Consider the following 23,842-nt stretch of genomic DNA (forward strand, 5'->3'; position numbering starts at 1 on the left):
TAGCATAACGTCCTTCAGTTCCATTCATGTTTTGCAAATGACAGGATTTTATTCTTTTTTAGGGCTGATTACTGGATAAATGGGATCACATAAAGCTAAAAAGCTTCTGCACAGTAAAGGAAATAATCAACAAAGTGAAGAGACAACCCATAGAATGGGAGAAAATATTTGCAAACTACCCATCTAACATGGGATTAATAACCAGATATGTAAGGAACTCAAACAACTCAGTAGGAAAAAAACAAATAATTCGATTAAAAATGCACAAAAGGTCTGAATAGACATTTCTCAAAAGATGACATACAAATGACTAATATTACTAATTAGAGAAATGCAAATCAAAATTATAATAAGATATCTTCTCACCCCAGCTAAAATGGCTTTTATCCAAAAAATAGGCAATAATGAATGCCAGCAAGGATGTAGAGAAAGGGGAACCCACTGTAGTGGGAATGTAAATTAGTAGAGCCACTATGTAGAACAATATGAGGATGCTGCAAAAATTTAAAAATAGAACTACCATATGATCCAGATATTCCACTGCTGGGTATATATCCCCCCCCCCCAAAAAAAAGGGAAATAGGTACATTGAATTGATACCTGCACTCCCATATTTACTGTAGCACTATTCACAATAGCCAAGATATGGAAACAACCTAAGTGTCCATCAACGGGTGAATGGATAAAGGAAATGCCATATTATGTGTACAATGGAATATCATACGGCCATAAAAAAGAATGAAGCCATCTGCCCTTTAAAAAAAAAGTGGCTGATATCTTCCATTTTTACTCCATTGGTGCTAACTTTTCACTTATTCATGAGAGGCTCTTTCTGTGATGTTAGCTGCTTTTTCCACTGATGATTTCACCTAGAAGTTAACACTGTACTGTTGCGAAGTTAGCATATGATGAGGGGTCAAATGCATGCCTGCAGTCATTAACCTGAGAATAGCTGAGAAGACCAGGGTCAAAGAAGCAGGTATCGCTTGGCAGTCTGAGTTCACCATGCAAAGCAGCAACGTACTACCTAGTGAAACCCTATTCCTAAACTTCCACTGCTAGTTCAAAAATCCTACCAAATTCTGGTTATTCTAAAGTTACAGTATTTACATATTTTAAAAATAGTATAATTTCTGCATTGTTTTATTACTAAAAGACATTAATAAACACTTTTAAGACTGAGAGGCAGGGAAGAAATTAGGGAAACGTGGAAGTGGCCCCTAAGAAAGGATTTGGGACAAGCATGGTGGCTCACACCTGTAATCCCTGCCAAGGCAGGAGAATCACTTGAGCCCAGGAGTTCAAGACCAGCCTGGGCAGCATGGCGAAACCCCATCTCTACAAAAAATAGAAAACTTAACTGGGCATAGAGGTAAGCACCTGTAGTCCCAGCTACTTGGAGGCAGAGGTAGGAGGACTGCTTGAGCCTGGGAGGTCGAGGCTGCAGTGAGCCGTGGTTAAGCCACTGCACTCTAGCCTGGGCGATAAAGCAAGACGCTGTTTCAAAAAAAAAGGAGATCTTTTGGTTTTACATTAGTAATATCATTTCCATTTTTTTCCCTGCTAGATCATATAGATCAGTGGTTTTCAAATGTATTAATATGAACCCCCAGGACTGACAAAGTATTTTTTATCTTACCTAAAAGTATACAAATATAAACCTAGATACAAACTTTTATTGCCTACAGCCTTTACAGTGCAACTATAAAAAAATTTATCCAGCACAAAATCATATTACTGTACCAAAATATTCAAGTTAACAATATTAAGTTTCCACTATAGATGGTATTTTGCTGCTTTCAATGTGAATATGACACTACTACCTTGCTCATGTTTTTGGAGTTCATTTTGCCTACTGTGAGCTGTCTGAAGACTTTATGCTTTCCCTGCTTTTCTCTTACTCAACTAATGCAAATATGATATACCACAATGTTCTCTGACCTTCATTTGGCATGAAAAGATCACAACGTAACATGTTACTCTGTTCTTTTCTCACTCACTAGTATATTATTATATTACCCTGTCACACTATATTGTATTTGTATCAAATAAACACCTTAACTTAGTAAATATGAAATTAAGTCTTATTCTATGAAAAATGTCTTTCAACTGTCACTATCACTGCAAAAAAGGTTTTGCTTTATATCTACTGGTATACTAGTAAATATGGAATGGCTGTTGTTTATTCTGACTTAAAAAATTTTTTTAGTTTTTAATTTTGTGTATTAATAGAGGCAAGGGCTCACTATGTTGCTTAGGCTAGTCTTGAACTCTTGGGCTCAAGCAATCCTCCCACCTCAGCCTCCTGAGTTGTGGGGATCACAAGTGTGAGCCACCACACCCGGCTAATTGTGACATTTGGACAAGCCAATATAACTATAATCAGATCTCTTGTCAATACATAAAATGAATTATGCAGTACCAAGGCTGTTGTAAAAACTGCTACAAAGGTGGCACTGAAATTTCATGCTAATAGAAAGTTACAGTATAGTTATGAAGACCATGCAGAAATAGGTGTATGCTAATTTCTAAAATTATCATTGGAATAAAGACACGGAGGTATCTTATAGAGAAAAGTCACAGATCCCCAAGAATATGTGTATATTTAGGCTTGGCATGAGAAAAACTGATCTTATGTCATAGAAATGCTTGAATGAATAGGCATTCATTTAATGCTGCTTTAGTCTCTTTTTTTGAGAGGGTCTCGTTCTGTTACCCAGAGTGGAATGCAGTGGTGCAATCATGGCTCACTGCAACCTTGACTTCCTGGGCTCTAGTGATCCTCCCATCTCAGCCTCCCAAGTAACTGGGACCACAGGCACATAACACTATGCCTGGCTAGTTTTTGCATTTTTGGTTAGAGATGGGATTTCACCGTGTTGCCCAGGCTGGTCTCAAACTCCTGAGCTCAAGTAATCCACGTGCCTTGGCCTCTCAAAGTGTTGGGGTTACAGGTGTGAGCCACTTCTTTGAGACCAAGTCTCGTTCTGTCACCCAGGCTGGAGTGCAATGGCACAATCTCGGCTCACTGCAACCTCTGCCTCCTGGGTTCAAGCAATTATCCTGCCTTGGCCTCTTGCGTAACTGGGATTACAGATGCCCACCACCGCACCCAGCTAATTTTTGTGTTTTTAGTAGAGATGGGGTTTCACCATGTTGACCACGCTGGTCGCGACTCCTGACCTCATGTGATCTGCCCGCCTTGGCCTCCCAAAGTGTTGGGATTACAGGCGTGAGCCACCATGCCTGGCCTTTTTTTTTTTTTTTTTTCTTTTTCTTTTAAAAAAGAGATGAGGTCTCACTATGTTGTCCAGGCAGGATTCAACTCTGGGCTGAAGCCCCCCGCACCACATCTTAACTTCCAAAGTAACTGGGAATACAGGTGAGTGCCACTGTGCCTCACTGTATTTTAGTCTCTTTTGAAAAAACTACAGATTTGTATCACTTACTTCAATGCATGGCATTCTCCCAGAAAAATTAGCAGATGTATAGCCAAATGTGACATTTGCTATCAGCTTAAGTCCCAACTGACGTGCATCAAGCATTCGTGACAGGGCTCTGTCTTGCTTGTAAGCCTTCATTGACTGCTTCACCATAAATCTAGTCTTCAAAATTTCTTCAAGCATTCTTGGTAGTACACCTTTTCTTACTGAAGGCTATCATAAAGAAAAAAAATGTTTAAAACCCCTCAAACATTATAGATTTATATAATTAAGAAGGATGCATAAAACATAATAATGGCCAACTGTCATGAATTGAAACATGCTAACAATAGTGACCATAGTATTAGTGGCCGTCAATATAAAATCATCACATTTTATTTCTTGGAAGAGGATTTTTCTCCTAAACGGTTCCTGCAATGTTTATAAATCTAACAGAGCATTTCTATGTCAGTTCAGAGACCTCCAGGGAGGAGGATGTCAACTAGTGCATAAGTGACCATACAACAAGTTCAGAGGGAAATTTTGTTCAAAACTTTGACAGAAACCCCCATTCTTTCAAAATGACACATGGGACTTGTATCACTCATAACCAACTCAGTTTTTAAAGATCTCATCCTAATGACCCCACACAGAAATCTGCATGGAACTCCATTTATCTACCTTGGAAGAATGATGAGCTGGGTTGACTCTGCTGACATTCAAACCTGCAGTTCCAGGGACTCTACGTATTTCAAATCTGATGCTTAGACCACTAAGCCATCCCCTCCGGCCTATATTTATTAGCAATCTGGAAGAGGGGATGAATAGTGAGGTGATAAAATTTGTTGATGCCAAAAAAAATCATTTGTATTCATCAAGACTAGGGAGAATTTATGAGAACTCCAGTAGGAATGAAAACCACAAAACAGTATTAACTTTGATGATGATTCACAGACACGTGCAAGGTAATGCATGTCGGACCTAACAATTAAAATCTCAGGTATAGGATAATCACACACCTGAATATTAAAAAAATCTTATTTTCATTAAGCTTTACACACTGGGTCCAAAAGTAGATGCAAGTTTAAAGAAAAGCTGTTAAAGGGAGATAATAAGCTGCTAGATATGCGACAATGGAACATATTGTAACCTCTAATTCATTTGGTGTACATTTTGAAGCAGCCATAATGTTTTAAGACATAAGATAAAAAGAACAGGGACCAAATTTGCAGAAATGTGATGGGAAAACTGATTTTTATATAGAGACTCCTTTAATAAAAAAAAATCTCTTTCCATTTCTCCAAGTAGATCTCATCTATATCAGACCTTAGAAATACTACATTTTAAAATTTTCCAAAAAGAAACATACCATGAACTCTTTGGTTAAAATTTTCTTCATCTACATTGCTAATTTTAGTTTAGCATTCCCTCTTACTGGTAGAGAATGATGCCACTTTTGACATAGTACACCAGAATGAATTTGAGGGCTGGTGGGGTCCACTCTACCATCAACCACTCTACTGTCTCATGATTCTAGTACAGACTCACTGCTAAGAAAATAGAAAAGAAAGGAATAAAGTTGGCATATAAGAGGCAATATAATCTTCTTTTAGATGTCTCTTATTTGTCTCTAATTTATAAAGTTTTCCTCTGTCTCTTTTGAGGGGAGATACAGGAGAGAAAAAAGGGATCCTATTTTTAGTTTGGATATCTTCTTAAAAATATAATCAATAAGCCTATTAGAGTATCATTAATTCTAATATAGCCTTAATTTAAAATAATGTAGAAAAACAACTAGTAGCATCTACATATTAAAGCAATTTAAATCTTTGTAGGTAATACATTTTGACCATTAAGTTGCTATTTAAGTCTGCCTGATTCTAATAAAGGGCAGAAGGTATAAGCAGATGTTTATTTCTTTCAATATTTCGTTAACTAAAATTTAACAATTTAAAGATTTAAAACCTAAATTCAACAAAAACAAGGTGACTGGTTTGTTCCTGAAGTGATTTCTTAGAAGATTCTTATATCTTTGACTTTTTGAGATAAAATATTCAAGCCAACTCGGTGTTGTTGTTTTCTATTATGTGCCAACAATATCTAAACCATTATCAGCTCTCCAAAAGTTCAGCCATAGTTGTTATCTTTCATTTACAAGAGAGTATTACCTTGACAAAAGCTACTCCATTGGGGGACACTGTGATATCATGCCTAACTTGGTAAAGTAAATCTGGAGGTACTCTCAGAGAGGTACAGCCAAATTTGAACTCATCATACCTGTTAAGAAAGAGAACATTAAGCAAATACTTCCTCAAATCATAGAACAGAGATTTTATGCAATTTAAAAAATCTTTCTAACTGTATTAGAAATTCATTTTCAAACATCTAAACATGAATTCATGTACTTAGTAATATGTTTATTTGCCTCATTACTGAAATAGTTTTTCAAATATTCACAATTTATTACAAGAAACATTTCTTAAATGGCACTATCCTAAAATTTATGGGTAAAATCTATACTGAAATACCAAATTTCAACTCAACATCTGATCATCTTATTTATTTTATTATTATTATTTTTTGAGATGGAGTCTCGCTCTGTCCCCCAGGCTGGAGTGCCGTGGCGCCATCTTGGCTCACTGCAAGCTCCGCCTCCCAGGTTCATGCCATTCTCCTGCCTCAGCCTCCCGAGTAGCTGGGACTACAGGCGCCTGCCACACTTGGCTAATTATTTGCATTTTAAATAGAGATGGGGTTTCATCCTGTTAGCCAGGATCGTCTCCATCTCCTGACCTCATGATCTGCCCTCCTTGGCCTCCCAAAGTGCTGGGATTACAGGCGTGGGCCACCACATCCAGCCCAATCATACTAAATTACTTACATAAAAATTTTTTATTTAACATCCTTGTGAATATATTTAAAGAATAATTTAAACCTTAAATAGAAATACTGTAAATCTTGCAAATTTTCCAAATTCTTGTTTTTAATAAAAAGACAGGATTACCAATATAATTTCCACAGATGCTTTCTATGAAGGAATATAGGATATACTAAAACCAACACATGGTCTCAAATACGCAGAAATCAATAAAAAGGAAGACTCCGTTATTTCCTACAATTTAAGAAAAGTAATCCTTTGAGAATTTAAAATGTTGTCAGTTTATAAAATTTAATTTACATTAATTAATAAAACCTAACATTTAATTTTAAAAATCCTGGACTATTTATAAGAAAAATAAAGAGGAGGTCTAGTTGGAGTTATAAGATCATAATCCTCAAACTGTTCCACTGAAAGGTAATTTACATCAACAATTTAACTTTCATTTTAAAAGAGACCATAGTTACATATGGAGTGAAACAGTTGCAAGGCTGACCTATTCCCAATCCTCTTCATGAGTCATCCATCCATGAAGCTGGATTAATCATATGGTGATCCACATCAATTGGTAAGACAACCACAATGAATGGATTAGCTGGGATACAGTACATTTATCTTGCTCGTAGGGAAGGTGTCCAGAGCAAAGAGACACTCAGAAAGTGTCTAATTTTAGTAAGAAGTACAAAGCACAACAACATTATTGTAAATGTGAAAAAAACCTTACTTTCCCAAGTTCTCCACATGGCCAAGGCAGGTGGAAAAGCAGTAGTTATATGCAATCACAATAGAAGGATAAAGTGATTGGAAATCCAAAACGAGAACAGAGTTGCTATAGAAGCGGGATTCAGGCTCCATAATTAGAGGAACACACTGTGGGGCTCTCATTTGGGATCTTTGCTGAACACTAGGTGTCACAGGAATATAGTTCATTGGTTTAGCAATACGCAACATCATTGATTCCACACGGTACTGCAGGGAGAAAGGGAGGTGAGAAGAGAAGAAACACAGTTTAAATATATTGGTCATTTGAATATATAATCATTTGAGGATAATCTGCTTTTCAGAATAAGACTGTATGACTTCTTTTTTTTTTTTTTTTTAGACGGTGTATCGCTCTTGTTGCCCAAGCTGGAGTACAATGGCACAATCTCGGCTCACTGCAACCTCCGCCTCCCAGGTTCAAGCGATTCTCCTACCTCAGCCTCCCAAATAGCTGGGATTACAGGCATGAGCCATCATGTCCAGCTAACTTTTTGTATTTTTAGTAGAAACAGGGTTTCACCATGTTAGCCAGGCTGGTCTCGAACTCCTGACCTCAGGTGATCCACCCACCTCGGCCTCCCAAAGTACTGGGATTATAGGCGTGAGCCACTATGCCCAGCCTGCAATACTAGTTATTTCGTCAGCTTTCAGATGCAAAAAGGGATATATGTAAATCCTTTTCCTATGCCTACGACTTTTATAAAAACTATAAAACATGTCAAATAACTTAAAAGATAAGTCAATTTTAAAAGACAGATGAAATTAGATCTGTTTTTATTTTTATTATTTACTTATTTATTTTGAGATGAAGTCTCGCTCTGTTTTCCAGGCTAGAGTGCAATGGCACAATCTCGGCTCACTGCAACCTCCACCTCCAGGGTTCAAGTGATTCTCCTGTCTCAGCCTCCTGAGTAGCTGGAATAACAGGCTTGCGCAATGATGCCCAGCTAATTTTTGTATTTTTAGTAGAGATGAGGTTTCATCATGTTGGCCAAGGTGGTCTTGAACTCCTGACCTCAAGTGATCCCCTGCCTTGGCCTCCTAAACTGCTGGGATTACAGGCGTGAGCCACTGCACCCGGCCCTCTTTGTATTTAAATACAGCTACACCATAATAAAAAAGTGTAGGACAGACAGCTGTATAGTTTGACAATTTCATTTAAGAAGTTGGTCAATAATCTTGGAGAAATTTATTTGGGAAAATTAGAGAATTAAAAAGCTGTCAGGAGACTTAAGATAGAAAATGTTATCCCAGTTTTTCAAAGAAAGAAAATGATTATAGAATTATAAAGTATTGAATGTGGCTTTTGTTGTGGAAATAATTAAAAAATAAAAAAAAGAACTGAATAGTAATCAGCTTATTACTGGTCCCTAGCAAAACTGAATCAAGCAATTACTGGTATGTTTGTTTCTAATAATAACTATTAAGCAGACGGCTTGGGGTATTAGAAAAAAAAATTACTCACAAGAACCAGCCTGGGTTCACTGAAGTATTCTCATGAGGTTTTAAGGTATCTTTGCCTTTTATTACAGACTAGCTCAAACAGTTGTTAAATTTGATGGGTATAAGTAAAATAAATAGCTTATAAGCAATTAAATGAAATAAACAGGTAAAACAAAAGTAGTTAGAACTCTATTTTTGCTATATTTACTGAACTGGTTGATTGAGGAATGTTATAGACACAGGTAATTAAAATAATTAAGGATTTTACAAGGTTAAGGAATCTGAGTGTTTTAATATGGTATCGCTGATGACTACCACTGTGCTTAACAAACTACAGGTATTCAAATACATATTTGTTGAATTAATACATAAACTCATTTTCAGCAAGGCGTTTAGTAAAAATCTCTCATTATATCCTTGGGAAATTACTTAGAAAGATATGAATTAAATGGCTTCTTAGGTTTCTTTTTTTTATAACATTTAAAAAAGTTACATAGTCCACTTATATTGATTTTCAAGCTTTTTATTTTTATATTAAAATTATCTATGGGAAGTTTTAACAAGCCAAAATTAAAAATGTAAAACAAAAGAAAGGTAGACTGTTGCTTCTCTAGTTTTAAGAGACACCTTTAATCACAGTTAACAATATTCAGGAATATAATATCCTTAAGGGCATGGACATTTATTTTCTTAATACCATAAAAAACTTGGCAGTGGCCAGAAAGTTGGCATAGAAAGAGAATAAAATGACAAGATTTAATTACCCAGCTATTGATTAGTTGGTACCAAACAGAAAGTTTAAAAAGTCAAATCACTTCAAACATCACAAAAGTGTATCACTCATACAGAACTTTCAAGTCTGCAAGAAAACTGATTTCCTACCTGTGAACCCCTTGTCAGTACATGTAAAAACTGAATGCCAAAAAGTCTAGCCATCTCACTGGTTTTCCCAATCAGGTCCAGCTGTTCTAACATTTGGAGATTTCCACGGACACGGCTAACATAATGATCAACCATTTTCCATCTGTTAAAAAAGAATCCACATTATGAACATCAGGGAAAAATTTGGACACTTGAAAACAGTACTTTTTTCCTGCCAAAAATCTACATGCTAAAAGTGAGGTTACTTAAGGAAAGAGTAATGACATGAGCCTTTAAGCAAAGTATGTTAAGTAATTAAACATTAGAAAATTTCAGGTATTTCAAGGGCATGAAAGCCAGTAAAGATACGCAAAATTTAAAATAGTACTTGTGATTAGGTGGTAAGATTAAGGATCACTCTTTTTCAATATTTTGCTTGATGTTGCTCTATTCTTTTTTTTTTTCTATTCTTATTATAGAAAATTAACATTCTCCTTTAAGATACAGCTGCTGATTACGCAATAATTATTTAGCATATCTATAGATTTTTAAAGAACATGAAGGGTCTGGGTTTTCATTATAAGTCTAAAATAAAAACATGCACTATGTTCATGGCAAAAAAAAGAGTAATTTGGTGAACATTTAGAAAAATCAGGAACATAAATTTTAGTGAGATAATACATGGGTTAAACATATTTCAAGTAAGTATTTTTTGTGAAAATATAAAAGTTCTGTTTTTCAGTTTAAACCTTAAATTTAACCTCTTTACCTTACCTTCTTAAGAAAACAAACAATAAAACCCTCAGCAAATCCATAAAAAGAATTTTAATATTATAAGATGTAAAAATGATCCAAAAGTATACTATGAGGAATAAAATTTATTCATTTGAAGATTAAGGTTCACATATATTGTAATCTTTAATTATATTGCTTTTAGAACAATATAGTCACATAATTGTTTAATAAACGTGTTTAAAAACCTTTTCCTCGGACACATGACTAATGCTTAATAGAAAAACTAGAAAATGAATGTGAAGAAAAAAAATACCCTACTATAAAAAAGATAATAACAGTGTATTACCAAGAAAGTAGAGAGATTGGAACCCTCATATACTGCTGGTGGGAACGTAAAATAGTGTAGTTGCTTGGGAAGATAATTTGGCAGTTCCTCAAATAGTTAAACAGAGTTACCATATAATCCACCAAAAATTCTACTCCTAGGTACATATCCAAAAGGAATGAAAACAGGTATCTACACAAAAAACTATATATCAATGTTCATTACAGTATTAATCATAGTAGCCCAAAGGGGAAACAACCAAAATGTCTATCAACTGATGAAGAAATAAAATGCAGTATATGTCCATACAACACAGTATTATTCAGCAATAAAAGAAATACTGAAAGATGCTGTAACATGGACAATCCTGGACAGCATTATGCTAAAAGAAGCCAGACACAAAAGATTACATATTGCATGATTCTGTTCATGTGAAGTGTCGAGGACAGTCAAATCTATGGGGACAGGAAGTAGATCAGTGGTTGTCTAAGGCAAGAGGTAGAGGGTGGGGGGACTCTGGTGGAGGGGGTGATAGGAGTGATGAAAGGTTGAGGAGTGGTGGCTAGGTGATGCAGGATTTCCATTTAGGGTAATTAAAATATTATAAAACTTACTGTGATGATGTTGTACAACTCTGAGTATACTAAAAGCCAGTGAATTATATACTTTAAATGGGTGAATTGTATGATATACAAATTATATCTAAATAAAGCTGTTAAAACATTAGGCAGACATGAAAGAATCCTAAACTCTATAAATAACTGTTTAACAAAATAAACAGAAATTTTGTTTCATAATTTACATTTTTAACTTAATATACTGACTCCCCATATTTATGTTTTGTAGCTATCAAGTGTGCTATTGTATAATTATAACATATTTAATCGAAACACTTACTGAGTATCTTTTATTACTGTAAGCAATGGTGTGGTGAATATTTTTAAAGCTAAGTCCTTATACAGATGATTAAATAATTCCTTAAAATAAATTCCTAGATTTGGTCAGTTTTCAATACCTAACAATACATTGCTTTCCAGAAAGGTTTTAATAATTTATATTCATACTAGTGATGATAAAGTGCTTGTTTCCTTGTATATTTGTCAACAATGAAGATTATAGTTTTTAAAATTATTATGAGTTTGATAGACAAAAAAGGATACCACATTTTAATCTGCATTTTTTTGTTTTAGATCATTAATGTAACCCCTCAACAATACAAAACTGCAAAGTGCAAATCTGAAATAATGCATTATGTACAAATCAGATCAGTCCCTTTAAAATAAAACAAAATGGATTTAATGGCTCACCACTCCTTTAGGATGTGTGGATTGTGCAGAAAAAGGAGATATTGACACTTTGCCCTCTTAACATACGGACAGAGCTGACCTGGAGAAACGTGCCAAATGAGATACCAGAATAGTGAGACACTAACATAATTTCTGAAAATGCCAGGCAGCATACAAGCATTTTCCTGAGTTTTGTAAAACATGAGAAAAATAAGTGTTAAGTCTCAACTGACACAGATTTAACAGAAAACTTTAAAAAGGTATGTATTACACATATGTAAGAATCTGTTTCAACAGATAATCATGCTGACTGGGCACGAATATTTCCTTGAAATCTGTAGGTGGTGATTCAGGAGAAGAGTTACCAATTGAAGTATGTTGATGATAATTTGTTTTGGAAAATGTGTTTTAAAACATACTGGTTTATTTTCATTGTTTACTCCAGTCTAAAGTCCTTTTTTTTTTTTTTTTAAATAAGACTGATCTTGCCAATAGGTTTTTGTAATTCATGGTACAATTAAGAAACATAATCAGCAGATTAAGAATTAATTCCTTTAGTAAGGTAGACATTTATATACTATATATAAGGTAGACATTTGAATATTTCAGGATTTTTTTCCTTTGATAATTGTTCATGTCTTTTACCCATTTTTTTTACTAATTTAAAAGTATATAATATAGTTAATATACATAACTGTTATGGCGAAAATGGTTTTCCTAGGTTGATGTTAGCTTTTTACTTTTGTTGATGTTATTTAATGAAGTACAAAAGTTTGTTTTTGGGCAAAAATGGTGAAAGTAAGTCTAATACTTTATATACAAAACTGATTAAACTGAATCTTAAAGGATCCTGATTTAAGTGATTTGACTAAGATCAACTCTATTTTTTTAGGCAGTATAGTCTATTAAAAAATAAATGGGTATAATACTATATTTCAAAAGAAATATTTTTACTATGCTATATATAACTGTTTTTTTAAAAAATGGAAATGGTTTATTTCACATTTTGAAGAATACAGTCTAAGAGATTTTCACATATTGGCTGACAGCACAGACTTTGGAGTGAGATAGTCGTAGGTTCAAATTGTGGCTCTATTGCAAGCTACTACGTGACCCTAGGCAAATCATTTAACTCTCTAGTTCTCAGTTTCAGTATGTGTGAAACAGTGGTTTCACTGTTGTAAGGTGAAACTGTTGTAAGGTGTTAGGCAAAAGCAAAAACTTAATAACCTTTGCTGCTATTATTATGATAATTATGGTAATTACTATTTCCCCATTTCATTCAGAATCTAATTCTCTATCCTGAAAAGAAAGACGTACCAATTAATTAACATTTATTGAGAGCCTTCTGTGTGTTGAAGACTCATACTATCTAATTCTTACTTCACTCCATGAGGTAGAATATGTTAACATATCTCTATTATAGATAACAAAACTGAGGATTACTGTAAGCCTAATCCATCCTAGTTTACAAACCTAGTACACTAGAACCTGAGATTTTGGCCAAATAAATGAAAACATGATGAAAAGAAAACAAGATAATACATTATAAATGAGTAACTGTCTTGTTAAATTTCTATCATCACAGCAAATTACTCATTTCCTCACTAACAAAAATGGTAGACCATTTTGTGAAATGAATGCTTATTCATTTCACACTAAATGTATTCCTCTCCACTGACTGGTAACCAAGTAATATAAACAAATTAGATGCATCTTATCTTTCATAACTAAAGGTTAATTTAACAAGCGACATTTTAGCTTATACAGTTTATCCAGCAGGTAACAACTGCTGTTTTCTGATCTAAATCTGCTGACCTATAGGCATGAACATAAAAAATACTTTGAATGGCTAATTTAAAAAAAATGTATTTTAGACTTTTTAATTTAAAAAAGTGATCTTTCTGAAATAAAATCATCATCATTACTACTTTCCGGTCCTATCTGACTAATCATATAACATAAAAGAGAATGAGTAATTGCAGCCTTTACTTATGGTTAAAGGACAAGATGGACTTTTGCTAGTTTTTTCCATTGTTGTTAAAGAATTATGCCATCCTCCTAATGCTCTGTCAAACTTAACGCTAATAAATACAAGTTTTGATCCTGAAAGGAGGAAGGGAAACATAATTATGAAGCACATGCTACTCAAGATAGGCTTGGGTAGTGCTGAAATGGGAACTTAGAGCATCCTGAAGGCATGATATTTTTCAAGATAGTTCATCTGGGGAGAAGGTGACAAAAAAGGAGACAGGAGAATCCCGAGTACAAAATTCACTTATTCTGAAGTTTTTCTGTGGACTGGCTCTATACTCAGCAAATAGAAAAGAAAATTTCCTATATTACCTTCTTCAGCTACAGAACTCTGCTCCCAGGATATACATCCTAGCTCAGAAACTGGAATAGTATTTAATAACTATTCTTGAGTGACAGATAAAATCATGCTGGTATTAGGAATTATCTAGATTAGTAATATTAGAGATTAGGAAAAGTTTTATAGGCTGGCTTGGGAATCTAATCACAAGACATTATTTTATGAAAAAATGTGTTCTAAGCTTGAAACAATAAAATGTTGGGAACATAACTCATTCATATAAATCAGGGGCTTCCAGATCAAAATCTGGGTTTATTAAAAAAAATTAGGGTACCTTTGTGTTTTACAGGTTTAACACAAGAAATCCTTGACTAGCAAGTTCTTCTCATTCTAAGTCGATTTACAATATATATGTATGTCCTTAAAACACTGTAGAAAGCAAATGCAAATCAAAAGGGGTTACCATACTTACCAAAAAAGTAAGTCAGACTTACTTTTTTGTATTCACTTAAAGAATGTATTCATTTAAATTTAAGTAAGTATTCACTTAAATTTAAGAATGAAGTTGTCTGATATTTCCAAGACTACTCAAAGAAAGAGTGCATGGTCTTCTCATATAACATAATCCATTTGACATAAATGGTCTAATGTCTAGTCTAAGTCCCTTCTATACAATGTTAGTTCCAGGCCTCTATTTCACTTGTCAAAAACAGTTATCATCCTAGATAATACCTAATTAAAGGTGGTAAAACATGCATTTAGAGATTCCGGGGCTTATAAACAAACCACTGAATATAGTTTTCAATGTTAAGTTAAATATCAAGTTTTATTTATTGCTGTATAACTACTCCTCAGCTTTTTTTTTTTGAGATGGAGTCTTGCTGTGTCACCCAGACTGGAGTGGAGTGCAGTGGCGTGATCTTAGTTCACTGCAACCTCTGACTCCTGCTCCCGGGTTCAAGTGATTTTCATGCCTCGGCCTCCCAAGTAGCTGGGATTACAGGTATGCACCATCATGCCCAGGTAATTTTTTGTATTTCTAGTAGAGATGGGGTTTCACCACATTGGCCAGGCTGGTCTCGAACTCCTGACCTCAGGTGATCCACCTGCCTTGGCATCCCAAAGTGCTGAAATTACAGGCATGAGCCACTGCACTCAGCCGACTTCGCCTCAGCTTCTATTTCTGTAAGGCTTTGATAGAAGCTAAGTGCTTTCTGTTACTTCACTTCACCTCTCTGAGATTCCTCAAAAGTGACTGGAATATGCGATGACATGCTCAGGAAGCAGTTTCCCCAAATATTATCAAGTTGTTTTCAAAGCTATACTTTTTCCATCCTCACCACCATACAGCCTTACAATTCAGTAAGTACAGATTCACTCATTTAAAAAATCAGACACATTAATTTCAGGACTTTTCCTAGACACAGTGCAGTGTGCCAGTCTACACAAAGCAAGGCTGTCCTACTAAGCCAAAGATGAAGAGCTCAGAGTTCATTTAGGCAGCTCACAGCTGGAGTCTGTGAGATGCAGCATGGGAGAGAAAGGGAGCTGTGCAAGTGGCAGGAGTTGGGGGTGGTCGGAAGTATAGTTGGATTCCCTATGAGTGACAGCTCAAGGCTGTCCTGAAAACAAGCAGGATGAAACCACATGAGGCTGAATAGAGAGCAGCTCACTGGGGGTTGAGTGTGGGCAGAAATGGTCAGATAGTGCTGGGGTTGGAGGCTCACCAATGCCAGAGAGGAGAGACCTCATCACTCCCTTGTTAACAACCTTGGCATTCAGTTGTGAGCCCAGAAAAAACAGAGGCCTTTGCCCTAGAGAAAGGCCTACTCTAGATAAAACTTAAAACCAAATACTGACAGTATGTACAGACAACGGAGTTTGGAGATTGAATCTTACATCAAGTTGGAGGAGCTTAGGAAACACCTTGGGCCTGGTATACTTGCCTATTCCAACCATAGGCTTTGAACTAAGTAACAAGCAACTGGAAAAGGGGCAGGAAAACTTCCTGTCATAGATGCCAGGCAAAGGAATAGTATCATTGAGAAAGGAGTAGAAGAAAATGATATCTGCCCCAGGGGGAGGGTCAGGAAGCTTACTTGGGCCCAGGACCTGGCAGTGGTAAAAAGCAGAGGTCTGCTGCCTCTGTGGGAAGAGCAGGAGTGCTGAGCAAACCCCAGAAGAACAGGAAGATCCAGGCCAGGCATGTTGGCTCACGCCTGTAATCCCAGCACTTTGGGAGGCCAAGGTGGGTGGATCACGAGGTCAGGAGATTGAGCCCATCCTAGCTAACACGGTGAAACCCTGTTTCTACTAAAAATGCAAAAAATTAGCCGGACGTGGTGGTGGGTGCCCGTAGTCCCAGGTACTTGGGAGGCTGAGGCAGGAGAACGGCGTAAACCCAGGAGGCGGAGCTTGCAGTGAGCAGAGACTGTGACACTGCACTCCAGCCTCAGTGACAGAGTGAGACTCTGTCTCAAAAAAAGAAAAAAAAAAAAGAACAGGAAGATCCAAAGACTGAGGTTAGACAGGAGAACTGAGAAACTCCCCCTATCTCCACTATAAACCTTGCAGAGAGTAATAAGCAACATCGGTCAATAACTCATTAAATCTGACTTTGGAAAGAAAATGAATCACAAATACTGGAAAAATGAGAGTAACTGTTGACTTCTCATCAGCAAAAAGAGAGGCTGGAAGAAAAGGGAACAAAATCTTTAGAGTGGTGAAAGAAAAAAATGCAACTGAGACTGAGAAATTATCCTTCAAAAATAAGGGTGAAATAAAGACATCTTCATATAAACAAGGGCTAAGATAATTTTTTGCCGACAGACTTGCCAAAGAAAACAGATTAACAGTTTCTTAAAATGTTAACACACAACAGCTATATGGCCCAGTAATTCTACTCCTAAGAGATATGAACATGTATGTTCACATGATGACTCGTATGCAAATCTTTATTGCAGTTTTATTCATAATGCCTCAAACTAGAAACAACCCAAATGTCCATCAACAGGTGGGTGGGTAAGTTATATTCATATAATTGAATGCTATTTAATAATAAGAATGAACAAACTATTTATGCAACAGAAATACACACTATGTTTTCTGAGTTTCCTCAAAGCCAAAGTAGATTATGAATATTTCCATTAATATGAAGTTCCAGAATTGGCAAAACTAATCTACAGTAATAGAAATCCAATTAGTAATTATCTAGATGATTAGGGGATGGGTAGGCTGACTGCAAAGCTGTAGAACGGAATCTTCTGGATGTGAGATATGCTCCTTATCTTGATTGGAGTAATGATTACAAGATAAATGCATTTTTCAAAGTCATTGAACAATACACTTTATTTATTTATATATTTTTTGAGACACAGTCTCACTCTGTCACCCAGGCTGGAGTGCAGTAGCACGATCTCGGCTCACTGCAACCTCTGCCTCCCGGGTTCAAGTGATTCTCCTGCCTTAGCCTCCTGAGTAGCTGGGATTACAGGCATGCATCACCACACCTGGCCAATTTTTTGTATTTTTAGTAGAGAGGGGGTTTCACCATGTTGGCCAGGCTGATCTCAAACTCCTGATGTCAGGTGATGTGCCCGCCTTGGCCTCCCAACGTGCTAGGATTACAGGCGTAAGCCACCACAACTGGCCTGAACAATACACTTTAAATGTATGCATTTTATTACATATAAATTACATCTCAATGATGATTTTATATTATCTTCTTCAGAGTTATAAAACAGTACCTGTATAGATCTGTCTTGTTATCAAACCAATCTGACAAGACTCGGAAGGTAAAGAGAGGAAAACGCTGATGAAGAACATGAAAGCTCACATTTTCAAAGGTGTAGTTAGTTAGAGCCACCTAAAAAAAAGGCAAGACACCATTATAATAATGCTTACATTTATGTAGCAAATTTGGTTCTAAAAGATACCAATATCACTTTAAACTTTTCATAGTAGATATTAAAGCTACTTGTAAAACTGATGTGTGGTACAACTGAATCATAATTCAAAACTATGTAGAGCCTACTGCACAGAAATGTTCATAACAAAGCTACTTGTAAAACTGATGTGTGGTACAACTGAATCATAATTCAAAACTATGTAGAGCCTACTGCACAGAAATGTTCATAACAAATTGGAAAATTATTTAATTACAGAAAGCAGACCTGATGAGATTCAACCTGGTCATATAATACTTATTTTAAGAGATTCTAGTTCTTACCATTTTTATACTCTATGATAATAAACATATTGATAGACAGAAGCATTGTCAAGCAAATTAATTTTTTGTTCTTTCCATACTTACTTTTTGGTTCTTGATGACATGCTGATTAATGGGATTCCACAGATTTGAGGATGAGTTACCTAGTTAAAGGCAGGCATTCTCCTCCCAATAATTACATTAGTTACTAGACCCCACTACACAGGCATTATAGAGCCACTCAATTTCATTCCAAAAGCAAAATATTAAAATGTCAGAAATGTCTCCCCATGTTCAAAATATATAAGTGAAAGCAGTGTTAATGGGTAAAGGATCCTGTAAAAGGGCCCATATTAATAAGTATGTACTTCCAGCTAGATGATTTCTCTGAAATATCTATAAGACAAAAGCAATCTAGACAATGGCAGGTATTTCAATGCAAAATGGAGATTAAGGAACCAGTAGTCCCCATTCTTAGGTCAGTTTGGGATTCTGAGAAATAGTTCAAACAGCACTTCACATTTGTATATTACATTATAATTTTAAATTACTTTCTTTTCCACTCTTGTGATCCAGGAGGTACAAAATAGGGATTGAATGTTAATCTTATCTCAGTGCAGTGACCCAAATTGGTCTTACTTTATCTACAATTTCTGTCAATCTTCAGAACAATGGCACTACAATGCAGCATACTTCACAGTGTATGTACTTGTGTATGTATACATATACACAGATGCCCCTCATAGGTTGTAAAAAGGTAGAGAGCAATAGAATGAGGAAAAGGCCACAAGATTAAATGAGGAAGGATTATAAAATCACTAAAAGAATGAAAACTCATATTGAAAGCAGTAAATAGCAGAATAGTTCTACTAAAAGTCAAGTTAGGAATATGGAAATGTCTCAGCATGCAGATAAAGAGGATGAAAAGATGAAAATGAGAAGAGGGAAGATATGGGGAACAGAGAACAGAATGTTAATACATAATTAGGTTCCTAAAGGAAAGCCTAACATGGAGACAGGAGCAATAATCAAAGATATAATTAGCTAGACCTTAGATTTCTCTTCTGCAGTACTAAATTCCAGAGGTGAATGGCACTATATCTACTTGAATTTTAAAGGAAAAAGACTACTGTTATTTTATATGCAGTAAGTGTAATAATTATGTGGGAAGAAAATAAAGATACTCCTTGACTCCTTGCACTCCTCTAATGATTTTGTCCTCCATCCTACCTAAGCTACCCACTCCCATAATCATACCCCAGGATCTATCAATAGCTGTACTACCTCCAAAATCTCATGCATCCCATTCTCTGACCATCATCTCCTGTGCTTCCAGCTTACTCCCCTTGGTGCTCTGACCTCTCTGCTCCTTATTTAATTTCATAGCCAATCATGGTAATCATTCCCCTGCATGTACCCTTCATTCCCTTGTCCCTTTCCTGCTGCTGCTTTTTTTTTTTTTTTTTTTTTAAAGCAAATCCATAACCCTTTGTGAGTGATGGTTAAATCTAACTTGCACCTGTGAATTTGAACATAGCTGGTGGGTATCACTTTAATTTCCTAACCCAAATCTCAAATGGGCTCTTAATGTGGCCCAGTGTTTATATTTTCTCTCAAATTCTCCTAATAATCATTTCAAACTCATCTCTCCTCAAACCCCAAAAGCCTCTCCACAATTCTCAGTTTCAGCTAAGAACAGTAATTCCTATTTTACTGAGAAAATGAATCACAAGAGAACTTCCACAGATTCTCACTGCCATATCTCTACCTACCAACATCCATACCCATATATTCTGCCTTCCTGTCTGTTACTATACTCTTACTTTATCTAAACCCAGGCCCCTCAACCAGTGCACCAAAGATGGCATTCAGTAAATATTTGTTGAACTGAATCAAGTCTGTTTCCAACCCACTTGGCAAATTCTTGAAAAGCCTAGATTGAGTTGACATCCAGAAGGCCTCTAATTATAATTGTCTGGGGAAGAGCCATTTATTGTCATTTAAGCAGTCAACAAATATCTAATAAGCATTACTATTTAAGAGGTATTTTGCTTGTCACTACGAATTCAAAGTCCATAAGGAAACTGCAGGAGTTCTACGTTCCAAGTAGGAGAAAGAAATCTAGTACTTGTATATTAAAAAACAAACAAAATTTATTATTACTATTATTTTAACAGATGGGGTCCTGCTTTATCTCCCAGGCTATTCACAGGCATAATAAAACAGTGCACTGCAGCCTTGAATTCCTGGCCTCAAAACATCCTCCCACCTGAGTCTCCTGAGTAGCTGGGACTGTATGTGTGTGCCACTGTACCCAGCTCCAAATTTTTAAAAAACAGTTTATCCAGCTCATAACTTTCTTACACGTGTTTCCCACATTTGCATAAAGATCAGAGATATTATATATTCATCCTAAATGAGAGAAAACATTTGACCCTGAATTTTCAGTGAGGAGTAGAGAAGGCCCTAAACTTTGAAAAAATATTTGTTCTCTAATTTGCAATTTTAAGCTACTAGTGAATTTGCTACTGTTGCCTTTTGGATATACAGGGTTGAAAAGACCCCTGAAACTAGGATTCAATAATTTACTTTGTGTTTATAAACTTAAAGTATGTGTTCATCTCAGGCAATATCAGACTATAGATTAAAATATATAATGAGGCCGGGGCTGTGGCTCACACCTGTAATCCCAGCACTTTGGGAGGCTGAGGTGGGTGGATCACTTGAGGTCAGGAGTTTGTGACCAGGCTGGCCAACAAGGAAAAACCCCATCTCTACTAAAAATACAAAACTTAGCCAGGTGTGGTTCAGGCACCTGTAATCCTAGCTACTCAGGAGGCTGAGACAGGAGAACTGCTTGAACCCGGGAGGCGGAGGTTGCAGTGAGCCGAGATTGCACCACTGCACTCCATCCTGGGTGACAGAGCGAGACTCCGTCTCACAAATACATAAAATAAAAATACATACATATATATATATATATACGTATATATATATATATATATAATGAAATATACACACCAAATACACCACAATCTATGTATCTCTTATATCCTGTGCTGTATCACTAGAAATTACTTTAAATCCCTGGGGACTCTAACACTCTTCTATTATTTTAAGAACAACACAACAAGATAAAATCATTCTCAAGCAGAGTCATGTTGTATATTGCATACGGCAGCTTAGAAAGTCAAATGTTTTATATAAACCCAAACAGTCAAGAAGATAATAAGTATATAATAGAAAGTGTCTAATGAGAAAGTAGTTTCAAAGAGCAGAAGCAATTGAATAATTAGCTTTCTTTTAAATATAAACATTTTAGTTGACATTATCCAAAGTCCAAAGTCTAAGAATAGACCAATTTATAGTAGGTATCTTTGTTTCTGTTTTGTCTTTCTTGAGATAGGGTCTAACTCTGTCACCTGGGCTGGAGTGTGGTGGTGCAATCTCAGTTTACTGCAACCCCTGCCTTTGAGGCATAATAAAACAGTGCACTGCAGCCTTGAATTCCTGGCCTCAAAAGGTCTTCCCGCCTGAGCCTCCTGAGAAGCTGGGACTGTATGTGTGTGCCACTGGCTCTCAGGATCAAGTGATCCTCCCACCTCAGCCTTCCAAGTAGCTGCTGCCTGGCTACACACTAGGCACATGCTACCATACATGGCTAACTCGTATTTTTTGGTAGAGACGGGGTTTTGCCGTGTTGCCCAGGCTACTCTCAAACTCCTGGGCTCAAGTGATCCACCTTCCTTGGCCTCTCCAAGTGCTGGGATTACAGGTATGAGCCACCATGCCCAACCTAATTGTTTTTTTATTTTTTAATTTTTAATACAGACAAGGTCTCGCTATGTTACCCAGGATGGTCTTGATTGAACTCCTGGCCTCAAGCTATCCCCTCCTGCCTCGGCCTCCCAAAGAGTTGGCATTAGAGGTGTGAGCCACCATGTATGGCTTTTTTACATTTCAAGTAAGAGAAATTGGGTAACTTCAAGGATGCAAATATTACCCAGGAAAATCCTATGATCTTACTTTTTTTGTGTGAAATAATTCTTTTTCTAAGTGAATACAAATTAATAGGATAGTTCATTGAAATTACTCTACTAAAAATCCTTATCTGAGCTCCCAAAGCCTTAATTATTAACTATTTCAAAGTACTGTCTCTTTATCTTATTAATCTGATCCAGTATTTAAATATACTTCATTTGAGAAGCTCCTTCCTATTTCTAGACTAAATTTTTCTTACTATGATAAATCAACAAGGCCAAGCTGAATTCCTCTGGCCTTAAGTGCAAAAATGATTTAAGTGAAAAAATATGGTGAAATTAGACAATATTCAACATGTACAGCACAATATTTTATTTTATTTTATTTTGAGACAGGGTCTCGCTCTGTCACCCAGGCTTGAGTGCAGTGGCACAATCACGGCTCACCGCAACCTCGGCTGCCTGAGCTCAAGTGATTCTCCCACCTCAGCCTCCCAAGTAGCTGGGACCACAGGCATGAGCCTCTACATCCAGCTAATTTTTTTTAGCTATTATTTGTAGAGACAGGGTTTTGCCATGTTGCTCAGGCTGGTCTGGAACTCCTCGGCTCAAGGGATGCCCCTGCCTGGGCCTCCCAAAGTGCTGAGATTACAAGTGTGAGCACTGCACCTGGCTCCAACATTTTATTATAGCTATAGACCTTTTTAGTTATTGCTACCTTAGACACAAAGGAAAAAAATAAAACTCACTTAAAACATTAAAGTCTAATACCTCTGTAGTTTTGCATTTTAGAAAGTACTATTTTAACTCTACTTAAGTATAATAGTAATTGACAAATGCATAAGCTATATAATAAATCTTACTAATACTCTATAATGATTAAATCATTACATTGACCGAATATCTTATTTCCAAACAACATTTTGGATAAATCACCTACCTCATTTCTCATGATTCTCCAAAGATTTAGTGTAATTCGGCCAACAATATTTATCTCACTCATTGTATATGATCCATACTCATCTCTTTCAGCTGCAAATCTGTTCTCAATTTTGTCATCTATAGAAATGAAAACAGACTGTATCAGGGCTCACAGAAAACGAACTTTCAATAAAATTATGCCAGGGAAAATGAGAATAAACAGTAAGGATGAATATTAAAGATGAAATATAATTCACAATGTATGACAAAATTTTGTGAAATAAATATACCTGAAGTCTCTCCCTCCCTCCTCCTTTCTATATTTAAATAAGAAACACTTTTTTCATTAAATTTGGTAATTTTTGGCACTAACTTTTTTTGTTTGTTTTTTATGTTGCCCAGGTTGAGTGCAGTGGCTAGCCACAGGTGTAATCATAGCACACTGCAGCCTCAAACTCCTGGTCACAAGCAATCCGCCTGCCTCAGCTGCTCGAATAGCTGGGACTACAGGTGCCTGCTGCTACCTTTATAAACACCTAATGCTAACGTTTCTTTGGTTTTAGCATGAGAAAGATCCACAGTTAATACAGTAATTTCTTGGAAAAAAAACTAGTTCAATTTTTAACCTAAACTATCTCTGAAAACTTATTGACATCATGTCCATATTCAGGATGAAATTCTCTTGAATGCATATGGAGAACTAGATGA

General features: G+C 36.1%; 1 protein-coding gene across 8 annotated transcripts in view; it reads right to left on the reverse strand.

Moving 5' to 3' along the window:
- REV3L (REV3 like, DNA directed polymerase zeta catalytic subunit) overlaps nt 1-23,842 on the reverse strand; it is a 186,778-nt gene that overhangs the window by 26,123 nt on the left and 136,813 nt on the right. For 7 of the 8 annotated variants that reach the window (XM_063630973.1, XM_063630980.1, XM_063630964.1 and 4 more), the window contains 6 exons: nt 23,154-23,272; nt 17,773-17,891; nt 9,388-9,529; nt 7,025-7,269; nt 5,591-5,699; nt 3,450-3,656 (listed from right to left, as the gene is read on the reverse strand). In XM_063630973.1, the coding sequence (XP_063487043.1) occupies nt 3,450-3,656; nt 5,591-5,699; nt 7,025-7,269; nt 9,388-9,529; nt 17,773-17,891; nt 23,154-23,272 (941 nt within the window). Of the gene's footprint in view, nt 1-3,449; nt 3,657-4,103; nt 4,231-5,590; nt 5,700-7,024; nt 7,270-9,387; nt 9,530-17,772; nt 17,892-23,153; nt 23,273-23,842 lie in introns of those variants that run through there. The other variant, XR_010118720.1, reaches the window with a different exon arrangement.

This window comes from Symphalangus syndactylus, chromosome 2 (genome assembly GCF_028878055.3).
Source record: "Symphalangus syndactylus isolate Jambi chromosome 2, NHGRI_mSymSyn1-v2.1_pri, whole genome shotgun sequence".
NCBI lineage: Eukaryota > Metazoa > Chordata > Mammalia > Primates > Hylobatidae > Symphalangus > Symphalangus syndactylus.